The sequence below is a fragment of the Phaseolus vulgaris genome, chromosome 5 (genome assembly GCF_000499845.2).
Source record: "Phaseolus vulgaris cultivar G19833 chromosome 5, P. vulgaris v2.0, whole genome shotgun sequence".
Taxonomy (NCBI): Eukaryota; Viridiplantae; Streptophyta; class Magnoliopsida; order Fabales; family Fabaceae; genus Phaseolus; species Phaseolus vulgaris.
Window position 1 is genome coordinate 7,389,192 of NC_023755.2, and position 11,269 is coordinate 7,400,460.

Consider the following 11,269-nt stretch of genomic DNA (forward strand, 5'->3'; position numbering starts at 1 on the left):
CGGTGAAGGTGATTGGAGGCATTCTCGGTTAAAAAGATATGGTGTTAACCTGATGGACCGCTCTCTAGTGTTTCTTCCTGGCGTTGTTGGAACTACCACCCCCCAGCAAATCCCCCAACGATGGTGCTGATGACCTCTCGGCAACCCCTCCTCCTTCCCTTCTCGAAAGGTCTTCCCTTCTCGACCGATGCTCAGGTCGACGGTCGTCCTCTTCTGTCTTCTGAGGGGAGTAGTCCCTTCGCCTCGTCGTTTTTCCCTTCACGGGGATCATTTCAATCCCTGGTCCCCTTGCACGATTCGCCGAAGGTGCTCGACTTGGATAAGTTCCTCGATTTTATCCTTCAGCGCTTGACACTCCTCAGTGGCATGTCCACTGTTTCTCTGTGGTATCAACATCTACGAGTTCAATCGGCGGGTTGAGGACTTGTAACCCTTCTAGATGGTGGAATCAGATTGAAACTCAAGGCTTCATCTAGGATCCTTCCCATGTCGGCGCTTAAAGGGGTGTATCTTGTGAACCGGTACCCTCGGTTGTCCCTGTGCTTATCTCTTCGACCAGCAGTTGGTCTGTTGTGGCGCTCATTCTCCTTTTCTTTTCCCCATCTCCACTTGCTTCGGCCCGACACTCCTTCAATTTCTTTAGCTGCATAAACTTAGCGACCCTCTGCCTAAGCTCGTTCAGGCTCACAACTGGCTCCGTGCACAAGCTGTCGGCAAACTGTCTCAGTCGTAGGGTTGTGATCATGTGATGCATGGTCATGTATGAACTCAGATTCTGGATGTTCATGGCTATCTTACCAAACCCATCTATGAACTTCCTCAAAGATTTCCCCTTCTCCTAGCGGATGTTGACTAGGGTGATGGAAGTTAGGTGATGCGGTCAACTAGTAGCGAACTGCGTCTCAAACTTGACACCAGCGTCTCAAAATAGTCGACGAAGTTTGGGGGAAGCTTCGTAAACCAGGTTACCTATGAGGTGGGGAACACTCGACACATGACCGCACTGTTCGAGGTGTACACGTCCATGTGCTTGTCGGGGTCGGTCGTACCGTCATAATAGTCCCTGTTAAAGCCCTTCCACCTAGCTGGTAGAGGTACTCCAATTATAGAGTCCGTGAATGGATGTCGGGAGGATAAGACTCTTCGTCAGCCTTTTGGGTGTGGATCTTATCGTTTGATTCCTCAATTAGGACCGGTGGGGGTGGTGAAGGACCTTCCAACAGGGTTGGCGGGCTTGATGGATGGACCCCCTTCCACAAGCTTCCTCTTCATCTCTTCATTCTCCTTTCGGAGAGTTGAATCTCATCCTCATCTTTCCACCTAGTCTCCTTGTTCCTTCTCTTTATTTCAGCAATTCTTCTAGTAGAGACATCAAAAGCGTTATTTGTTAGACATCTTCTCCTTCACCTTGTTTCTGGTTGATACCATCTACCTTCTTCTTTACGCTAATTCTCTCGACTCCATAGTGGATGCTAATTATTCTCAAACGGGATTGAAACCAAGGGAACGATTCAGACTACTCTTCGATCCCTTTCACTCAAAACGAACTCCTTCGTTATCCTGTCTCTTGTCTCTTGGTTTCCGTGAACTCCAAATTCAGTACCGGTAAAAAATACTCAGACGACTGACACTTAGTGTTATTAATATTGTATAATGACATATACTCAACACTTAATGTTATTAATATTGTATAATTGTATAATGACGTATTTAATTCTTAAAAATAAACTGAATCTCGTTATTTATATAAATATCACGAACTTGTTCTAAATAAAGTATAAATAGAAACGTTATCTGCTAATATTGTGTATTTAATTCTTAAAATAAACTCAATCTCGTTATTTATATAAATATGATGAACTTGTTCTAAATAAAGTATAAATATAAAGTATAAATAGAAACGTTATCTGCTTATTTATATAAATATCTTTTCGTGCTTATTTATATAAATATAATAAACTCACTATATAAATATCATGAACTGAGTCTCTAGTCTCGTTATAGAGACTGTAATCCAGATAAAGTATAAATACAAATAAAGTATGTGATTTTCATATTTTCATAATGTAATTTTTATGACTCAATTGTAATCCAAACAACTCACATTTTCATTATGTAATCCTAATCCAAATAAAGCATAATCTAATCCAAATAAAGTAATCCAAATAAAGTATTTTCATTATGTAATCCAAACAAGTACAAGTATAAGTGATGATGAAGATACTTGTTCTTGCTTTTTTTAATATTTCGTTTCTCGTTTTTTCCACTTTATTGGAATCTTTCCATCCTATCTGAGAAGGTATAAAAAGTTTACTATTAATAATGGTTTTTAATTACTCCATCCATGTTTCATAATCACTTCATATGTTTACTCATGAGATTTCACCTTCCATCAATATTTACAAACCTTTCACCTCTTATTAATTGGTTACAATAAAAACCAAACAAACACATCACATGAAAACAAAATGAAAACGTCTCAACAAAATTTCTACTTCATTAGAAAAACCAAAACCAAAAAGAAACCTAGGAGCCCCTGGTGAATTCTGCAGAACCTGCTTCTGGTGTGTCACGTTTCTGCATCTGAGATTCATTATTATTATTATTATTCTTTGCTGCTGGTGTGTCACTCTTTGCAATATTGCGTGCATTTGCATACATGTCAACTGGTTGAGAGTCAGAGATCTTTCCTCCTTCAAGGGGAGTGCCATTAACATACGCCACCCTCACTGCTTCATCTTCTGAAAGCCTTGCCTGTGCTGTTCCATACTTTATGTCTTCTTTGCTCTTCGCCATGAATGCTTGCAACTGCAACTTATCTCTAGTGGCTCTGAATGTGAAGATTTGAGTGATGAGATGATGGGTCAAATGGGGTGCATTTATTGCCCCAAGTGCTGTCATACGTGGCTTGCTCTTTGCATGCTTATGTGACAAGTGTGTGTAAACAAGGTTGAGGATGCAGTGAATGGTGACATGTGGTGGATGAGGAAGACAACTAGAATGTTTTAGGGTTTGGAATATTACATCTGCATGCAGGAACTTTATAAACACAAAATATTCATATTATCAAAATTATTTTTAATATTCAAAATGATTCATAGAAAAAGTAAATAAAAATGAAATGTAATTCAATTAAAAAGTGCATTTTCATTTTTTTAACAATATATAACTTTACCACTTCTTATTGTAAGAATAAAAGTAAATAAAAATAAGATATTATATATTTTTTCAGATATTTAGGAACGCCCTTTTTAATTATCATAACAAATACGAAAATGTTATATTTTTTTAAGTTAACATTCTTGTCATAATATTTTAAATGTTTAAATATATATAGTTTAGTCTTGCTTTATATTTTTTTTATAAAAGATTCCATACTTACATTATATTTATAGATCTTCTCGCCCTTAATAATAGGGTTATTTATATCTACATCGATAAAAAAAATTATAATAAAAAATTAATTAATTAAAATCAAGCATTTTTAAATTATTTGGATTTTTTATAATAATCAAATATCGTTAAGTATAAATAGTTCTAAGTTATTATTATTTTTATATACTCTGCACAGATGAAAGTTGAGAATTAGAAAAACATGGAATCAGATTTTTTTTCTTTCTTCACTACAACTACGTTTTATCGTGTTATCCTAACATAAATAGTTTCTGTTTTTTTTTTCCTGAGGTAAAAATGGCTGCAAACCCTTTTTCATCATCAACCATCAATATGAAAATATTTAAAATATAGTAAAAATTATTAATGAATTTCACTTTATTTTTTCAATCAAACAACTAATATTATTTATACTAATAATCCATTCTATTTATTATTTTCTTAATAAATTTTAATTGATAAGAAAGTGTGTAATAAGAATGAAAAAAAAGTGAAAATATTGAATAATGAGAACACGTATTTTAATTATTCTATCTTGTTATCGATTATTAGTGTATCTATTAATATGTGGATACTCGTTATTCATTAATTATTGTTGATAAATTATATTTGAGTATTTTCTTTAAAACTACCTTATCCAAATAAAGTTATTAGTTAGAGAAATATTAATAATTAAAGAATGATTTAGAATTTGATTTCGTGTATTTATATTTTTTATTTTGAAATATAACTTGTTTTTTTTAAAAGACTGGATTTATTTGTATTAATATTTTAGGGTGTAATTTTATTTGAATTATACTTTAAAATTAATTTTTATTATCTGAATTTTTATTTTAAAAACTTGATTTCAAATAATTTTATTTAAATAATAATAAAAAATGTTTGGGTATTATAAAGAATATTTAGAAGTATTACCAATAGCAAGACGAGTAACGAGATGATTTTTTTTAGATAGAATGAACAGTGGATAGGTTATTCGTATTCGCTCTAACCCGTTTGAAAAGATAATTGAGATCATAATTAATTAATGAATTATTTAAATTTTTTGAGAAAAGTATTTAAAAAATTTATTTATTTAAATAATCAGTATTTGTAATGTTTATTAAATATAATTTTGTTAAAGAGTCACTAATGAATATCAATTTTTAAAGCTTCTTTTAGATTATGTTAAGTTAATTTTTAATTAAAATTCACTCCTTTTTTTTATTCAAAATGTTGATTTAAAAAGCACTTTTTATTAATTTAAAGCAAGTTAAATAGACTTGTAAACTTGTATAATGATTTTTTAACTGAAATTAACACATCATTTACTAATGTTGTAAGAAGTGTGGCCTTTTTTTAATCTAATTTTTTTTAACAAAATAGTTAACCTGTTTAACATTTATTTTATTTTTATTCACAAATGTCAAAATTGAGACACTTTAAAAATAATAAATCGAATCAATTTCAATTTTTAATAATTTTAAAATTACTAGTCTAACATACGAAAATGTATTAGCTGTTTTTTAGATTTAGCTTTTAATACAAAAGAAAAGCATATGCAGTGTTTTAAGGGGACCCTAACTTATTAGAGTATTCTCACTTCATAATTTATATTAATTTATTTTAAAAATAACTATCCTCATAGTTTTATTTTCTGCAGAAAGTTCTTTTAACAAGAAAAAATGACCTTTTCAAAAGAAAAAAAGAAGCTTAATAATTGAAGAATATTAGAAACCATTTAAATTTACCGAACCGAGAAGGTTGAACATACACCCGTAAAATACTCCTAAACTCGTATTATTTCACATAAAAAAAATATTTTAAAAATATTAGCACAAGTTTTCCTAATAAAAAAATCAAATTTAGTGCAGCCCAATTAAAAAAAAGTCCTAATTTCCTAAATCACACCAGACAATAATGCAACCCTAATTCCGGCACCACCGTCGACCTGCCACCCGCGACCACCGCAACCGCACGACCTCCTCTGCACAATCGTCACCACCGCGCGACCTGCTCCGCTCGATCGCCACCACCGCCGCACTTGTTCAGAGAAGACGCACGACCTCCGCACTCCAGAGAAGACGCAACACCACCAAAACGAACGTGAAACCGAAACGAAAGGCGAACCCTTAAGACACCGTTTTGGTTAAAACGAAGACCCAGTTGAACTCGCCTAACTCGGAGCAGACTCGCTAGTTTGATAACCATGATGAAGAGTGTGTGACTCTGTTAAGTGTGTAGTTGTAGTATTTGCTCTGTTTTGCTACCTTTGTTCAGTACTCACTCATAAAACACTCAATCCTCCTCCTTGTGGAAGCAGCTACCTTCAGCAAAGGTGGCTCCGTCTGTGCCCACTAACCTCCCATCTCACTTGGGTCACAGACTCGTCAAGGCAGCATTGAATGTCGGTGATTTCAGGCGTGCCCAACAACTGTTTGATAATATTCTTCAACCAGACCCGACCACTTGTTATACATTAATTTCAGGTCTCACTACTTATGGACTTCCACATGAGGCCATAAGGATCTATGCTTCGCTTTGGGCACGTGGGATCAAACCCCAGAACTCGGTGTTTCTTGCTGTTGCCAAGGCCTCTGGTGCCTCTCGTGATGTCTTGAGAGTCAAGGAGGTTCATGACGATGCCATACGATGTGGGATGATTTCTGATGTTTTCTTGGGCAATGCATTGATTCATGCCTATGGGAAGTGTAAATGCACTGAAGGTGCCAGGCGGGTTTTTGATGATTTGGTTGTGAAAGATGTGGTTTCTTGGACCTGCATGTCTTCATGCTATGTCAATTGTGGATTGCCTAGACAAGGCCTAGCTGTTTTTCACGAAATGGGACGGAATGGGGTGAAGCCAAATTCAGTGACAGTATCTAGCATTTTGCCAGCGTGCTCGGAATTGAAAGATTTGAAGTCTGGAAGGGCTATTCATGGATTTGCAATGAGACATGAGATGATGGAAAATGTGTTTGTCTGCAGTGCTCTTGTGAGCATGTATGCTAGATGTTTAAGTGTTAAACCGGCTAGACTAGTATTTGATTTGATGCCTCATCGAGATGTTGTGTCTTGGAATGGAGTTTTAACGGCATACTTCACAAACAAAGAATATGAGAAGGGTCTTGCCCTGTTTTCCCAAATGAGGAGCAAAGGAGTCAAAGCAGATGAAGCTACATGGAATGCTGTTATTGGGGGCTGCATGGAAAATGGGCAAACGGAGGAGGCAGTGGAGATGCTTAGGAAGATGCAAAGCATGGGATTTAAACCTAATCAAATTACAATTAGTAGTTTCTTACCGGCTTGCTCTATTTTAGAAAGCTTGAGGATGGGCAAGGAGGTACATTGCTATGTCTTTAGGCATTGGTTAGTTTGGGACTTAACAACCCTGACAGCGGTGGTATACATGTATGCTAAATGTGGTGACTTGAATCTTTCAAGGAATGTATTTGGTATGATGCACAGAAAAGATGTTGTTGCTTGGAACACGATGATAATTGCTAATGCAATGCATGGGAATGGAAAAGAAGTGCTTTTGCTGTTTGAGAGCATGCTTCAGTCAGGGATGAGGCCCAATTCTGTTACTTTTACTGGTGTTCTGTCTGGTTGTAGCCACTCAAGGCTGGTAGAGGAAGGACTCCAGATCTTTAATTCAATGGGCAGGGATCATCAAGTAGAACCTGATGCTAATCACTATGCATGCATGGTTGATGTCTTCAGCCGTGCTGGTCGGCTTGATGAGGCATACGAGTTTATACAGAGAATGCCTATGGAGCCAACTGCCAGTGCTTGGGGAGCACTTCTTGGTGCTTGTAGAGTTTATAAGAATGTGGAGTTGGCAAAAGTTTCAGCCAGTAAATTATTTGAGATTGAACCCAACAACCCTGGAAATTATGTTTCATTATTCAACATCCTTGTCACAGCCAAACTGTGGAGTGAAGCTTCAAAAGCCAGAATATTGATGAAAGAGAGAGGAATTACAAAAACTCCAGGCTGTAGTTGGCTTCAAGTGGGAAATAGAGTTTACACTTTTGTTGTTGGAGACAAAAATAACATGGAGAGTGATAAAATCTATGGCTTTTTGGATGAGTTAGATGAGAAAATGAAATTGGCCGGATATAAGCCTGACACTGATTATGTTCTGCAAGATGTTGACCAAGAGGAAAAAGCTGCGAGCCTTTGCAGCCACAGTGAGAGGCTTGCTGTTGCATTTGGGATTCTTAATTTGAATGGACAGTCATCTATACGGGTTTTTAAGAATTTGAGAATTTGTGGTGACTGTCACAGTGTCATTAAGTACATTTCTAAGGTTGTTGGCATGACAATCATCGTTAGAGACTCCTTGAGGTTTCATCACTTCAGAAATGGAAATTGTTCTTGTCAAGACTTGTGGTGATTATTTGAATCAGGCTTTAGAAACAAGACCATGAAATCTGGCAGAGACAAAGAGTAACAGAATGATCGCCGCATTAGTTCGCATATGCAGACCCTCCATTGTCGTCTTCTCCACACCCTAAACCTTGGCAACAGGTCTTAACTCCCACCCCACTTTCCTCTAATTTTTTATTCCGTCATCTTTTCATTAAACTTTCTATCTTTTTGGTGTTTGACGAAGTGGGGCCCGAAAGTGATTGAATTGTGTTTTCATTTCGTGGATTGTTGTTCTTGTTATGATTTTATTCTATTACTGTTCTTGTGAATACAGACATTTTGATGAGAAGACAAATAGGTGGAGGTGGCAGTGTGCCAACATTGAAGTGCAGAAAAATGTATTACGATCAATTGGTGCCTTTCTTGATTCCTTATCGGGAGATGCACGTGCAGCATGTCGTGCTGTTGTTAAGGTGTATAGTTTGCTTCCTTTTCTTTTTGGGATTTTTAAGTCTAGTAAGTAGCACTTATGAACCTGAATTAGGAGTTTTGATGCCAGTTCATTAGACTTTCTAAATGAAATGTGCATATCTATACTTGTGAAGATTCTGAAACTTATAGATCATTAGGCTTGCTCAATGCCTATTGGTAACATTTCATTGTTCTATAAGATGACCACTGTAATATAAAGTATTTCTCCTAACAAAGATTGGTTTTTATCTGTCCAGAGATCCCAAGATAATTGTTTAAAAGTGGTTGGTTTGTGTGGTGAAGCTCTTGTTGAGGCCATAATTCGTGGAATGACAGAAAGTAGGCTGACTTCTAAAAAAATTGGAAACAACCATGGGTAAGTGGAAGCATGCAAGTTGGAAACAAGGAAACAAGGAATTGATAGAGTCATCTTCTGATTGAAAATATTCAAGACCAATTGTTTGAACCTGTCTTGTCATTGGAAAAACAAATATATATGGCAAAAGAGGGATTGAAAGGCAATTATCATGTTGGTATTAGGAGTTATCTGTGGGACATTCTTGGGTGGCTTACAATTCATTGTGGAGAAAATTTAAACCCTTGTACTCGTGGTAGTGAGCTCTGCATCAACTTACTAATTACATGTGCATGGTAAATTGTATTCCTTCCATTATCATTTCTTGATGATTTAACATGTGTATAAACTTAAAGATAAATAACTTATCCTATGTCTCTGTTTCTTGCTACTGCTGTTGATTATATTTCTGAAAATTTTCAGCTGACCTTTTATTTCACCCGTTGTTGCTTGCCAAATTCACTAATTCTAATTTTTCCTTTCTCTATAGCTTGAGTTTTGTGGATACACTTGAAAAATGGTGCAGAATTTGGCAAAAGGATATTGATGATCATTTTCAAAAGTGAACCAGTATTAAGGGCTGTTCTAATGATGATTCATATTATCAGATGTACTAAAGGTGAAAGGCATGCTATGTTTGAAAAGCTTACTACATACTCTAGATTATACATCATCCCTGGAAAGCTATGGATCATTTGATAAACTTCAACTGGTTGTTAATTTAATTGGGTTTACTTGTTTTTCATTAAATAATATGCCCATTTCAGTATATTTATTGAGAGTTCTATCAAAAGCCTGATAAGAACCTTGGAGCCCAAGGACTTGTAAACTCTGCACTAAAACTTCTAATGTGGGACTCAACTCTCACAACACCTTTCAATTATAGATAAAGATTGATATGTTTTTCTTCACAAACATATTCTAACTATCCTTTGAAAACTCACTAATGGTATTCTTGAGCCCTTGGTTGGAAGTGACGTGCAATCATGTTTGTTATCATGACGGTTTGCATTGTTATGTTCTTCCATGTTAACTTCATTTCAACTCTTAATTTGTCTAGGATATCCTTGGAAATCAGGTGCAAGAATTTTTCATTTCTAATGAGACACTTTGCAAGCCTCTTTGCTTTAATTTTTGTTTCCTTCTACACTTGGATCCTGTCTCCTATGGTCTCTCTTAAATATTATTCATTCATTGTTGCAGTCATTCACAAGTAATAAAAGTTGATATTAGCTAGCAAGCATTGATTAAACTAGTGCAATGGTTTTATTATGATGAGCTACCTGATCCTCCCTCTGGATGCTTGTGGGATAATATGGATGATAAAGAAAAGCTATTTAATCTACAACCATATGTGGAGTTTTATTGACTTTCTGAGTTTTGGATTTTTGGAAAATATTCAGGAAGCTTGCTGGAATTGATGGAAGAGGCCCCAACACCCAAAAGAGCGTCTAGGACCAACCTTGCATGAAAGGCAACCAAGAGAGCGTCTAGGACCAACCTTGCATAGAGGGCACCCACAAGTAGCGTCTAGGCCACACAAGAAGTGTCTAGGCCACACAAGGAGCGTCAAAGAGAGTTGACATCCAAGAAGGGTGACGTCCAAGAAGGCCTAACAAAGTGTAGCTTAGTCTTATTTGTGGTGTAAATAGCATAGCCTTATGAACCTTTGTTTAAATTCTGCAAATTAGGATTAAGGAGGAGTTAACCTAGATTAGCTACGGTTTCTAGAAGCTCTCCACTAATCTAGGACGTCCATGTGCAAGTTAGGAGGCCATGTGCACCCATGTGTCATGTGCTCCATGTGCTACTCTTTTGCATTTCATTTGGCTTGCATTTGCTCATCATTTAGGTCATCATTTCAGGTCCTCCTATTTTAAGATTGAATAGAGTATTGTTATGCTGCCAAATTTGAGTCATACCTTACTCCTTGCCTAGAATCTAGGTTTTAATCTTCACTCCATCACCTTCAAAGGGGCTGGCCGAACCTCCCTAAATTCCTACTCTTCATGCACCTCCAAGACACCCATACTTCCTAGGAAGGCCTTGCTTCATCTCCTCCACAAGCTTCCGCAAGTTTCATCTCCAAAACGCAAAGAAGAGCTCAAAGGAATGCCATCATTTGGTATCTAGGAATGCCATCATTTGGTATCTAGAGCTATGGTTCTTCACAAATGAGTATCTCTTTGCATTTTTCTTTTTAAGTTCTGCTTATTTCCAAGTTGTTCATCTTGATTTTCTATTTTTAATATGCTTGTAAGGAGGGGTGTTATAAGATATTCCTCATTCTTTCTAGATTCACACCACCCCTCACTTGGCTTTTCTTTTTCTTTTTCTTTAGCTTCCCTTTCGTCTTCATTTTTTTTCTTTTGTATCTTTCTTTCCTTCTTTACTTTATGGGAAGCAAACAATTTTTCTACCCTCATTTCCCAATCTAAGAAAGCTTCTACATTTTCTCTTCCTCTCTTGGGTTTTCTTCTATCTCTTCTATGTCTTCTAGGGGTTGCTTGATAATAATCATTTATTCTAAGGCTTCCCTCCCCAAAAGAATCATGATCTTTAGAGATAGATGCATGAAAAGGTAATTTTTTTGAAATGTGAGACTTCTCATCCTTTGCTTTAGTCAATTCATTAGTTTTGGTCTCATTCTCCAATTGTTTAGATGAAATTGATTGAATATCCTTGGAAAGTTGTTTT

General features: G+C 36.1%; 2 protein-coding genes across 3 annotated transcripts; one reads left to right on the forward strand and one right to left on the reverse strand.

The window, feature by feature from the left end:
- Nucleotides 1-2,398: 2,398 nt before the first annotated feature.
- LOC137836231 (SEED MATURATION PROTEIN 1) lies at nt 2,399-2,870 on the reverse strand. The gene has a single exon (XM_068645071.1). It carries the CDS (start codon nt 2,794-2,796, stop codon nt 2,527-2,529), a length of 270 nt encoding a protein of 89 aa, XP_068501172.1. The 5' UTR covers nt 2,797-2,870; the 3' UTR covers nt 2,399-2,526.
- A 2,341-nt stretch (nt 2,871-5,211) lies between these two features.
- Nucleotides 5,212-10,873, forward strand: LOC137835043 (pentatricopeptide repeat-containing protein At1g20230-like). Of its 2 annotated transcripts, XM_068643341.1 has the most exons (5): nt 5,212-7,905; nt 8,081-8,219; nt 8,475-8,868; nt 9,063-9,191; nt 9,976-10,873. In XM_068643341.1, the coding sequence occupies exon 1, from the start codon at nt 6,032-6,034 to the stop codon at nt 7,769-7,771; it is 1,740 nt and encodes a 579-aa protein (XP_068499442.1). In that variant the 5' UTR covers nt 5,212-6,031; the 3' UTR covers nt 7,772-7,905; nt 8,081-8,219; nt 8,475-8,868; nt 9,063-9,191; nt 9,976-10,873. The 2 variants fall into 2 exon arrangements, with proteins under 2 accessions (XP_068499442.1, XP_068499443.1); XM_068643342.1 differs by lacking the exon at nt 9,063-9,191 and having other exon boundaries at nt 5,240-7,905.
- The last annotated feature ends 396 nt before the right edge of the window (nt 10,874-11,269 follow it).

What these genes read in the sequence shown, in the direction of transcription:
- LOC137836231 (XM_068645071.1), bottom strand. Translation starts at nt 2,796, where the DNA reads ATGGCGAAGAGCAAAGAAGACATAAAGTATGGAACAGCACAGGCAAGG.
- LOC137835043 (XM_068643341.1), top strand. Translation starts at nt 6,032, where the DNA reads ATGATTTCTGATGTTTTCTTGGGCAATGCATTGATTCATGCCTATGGG.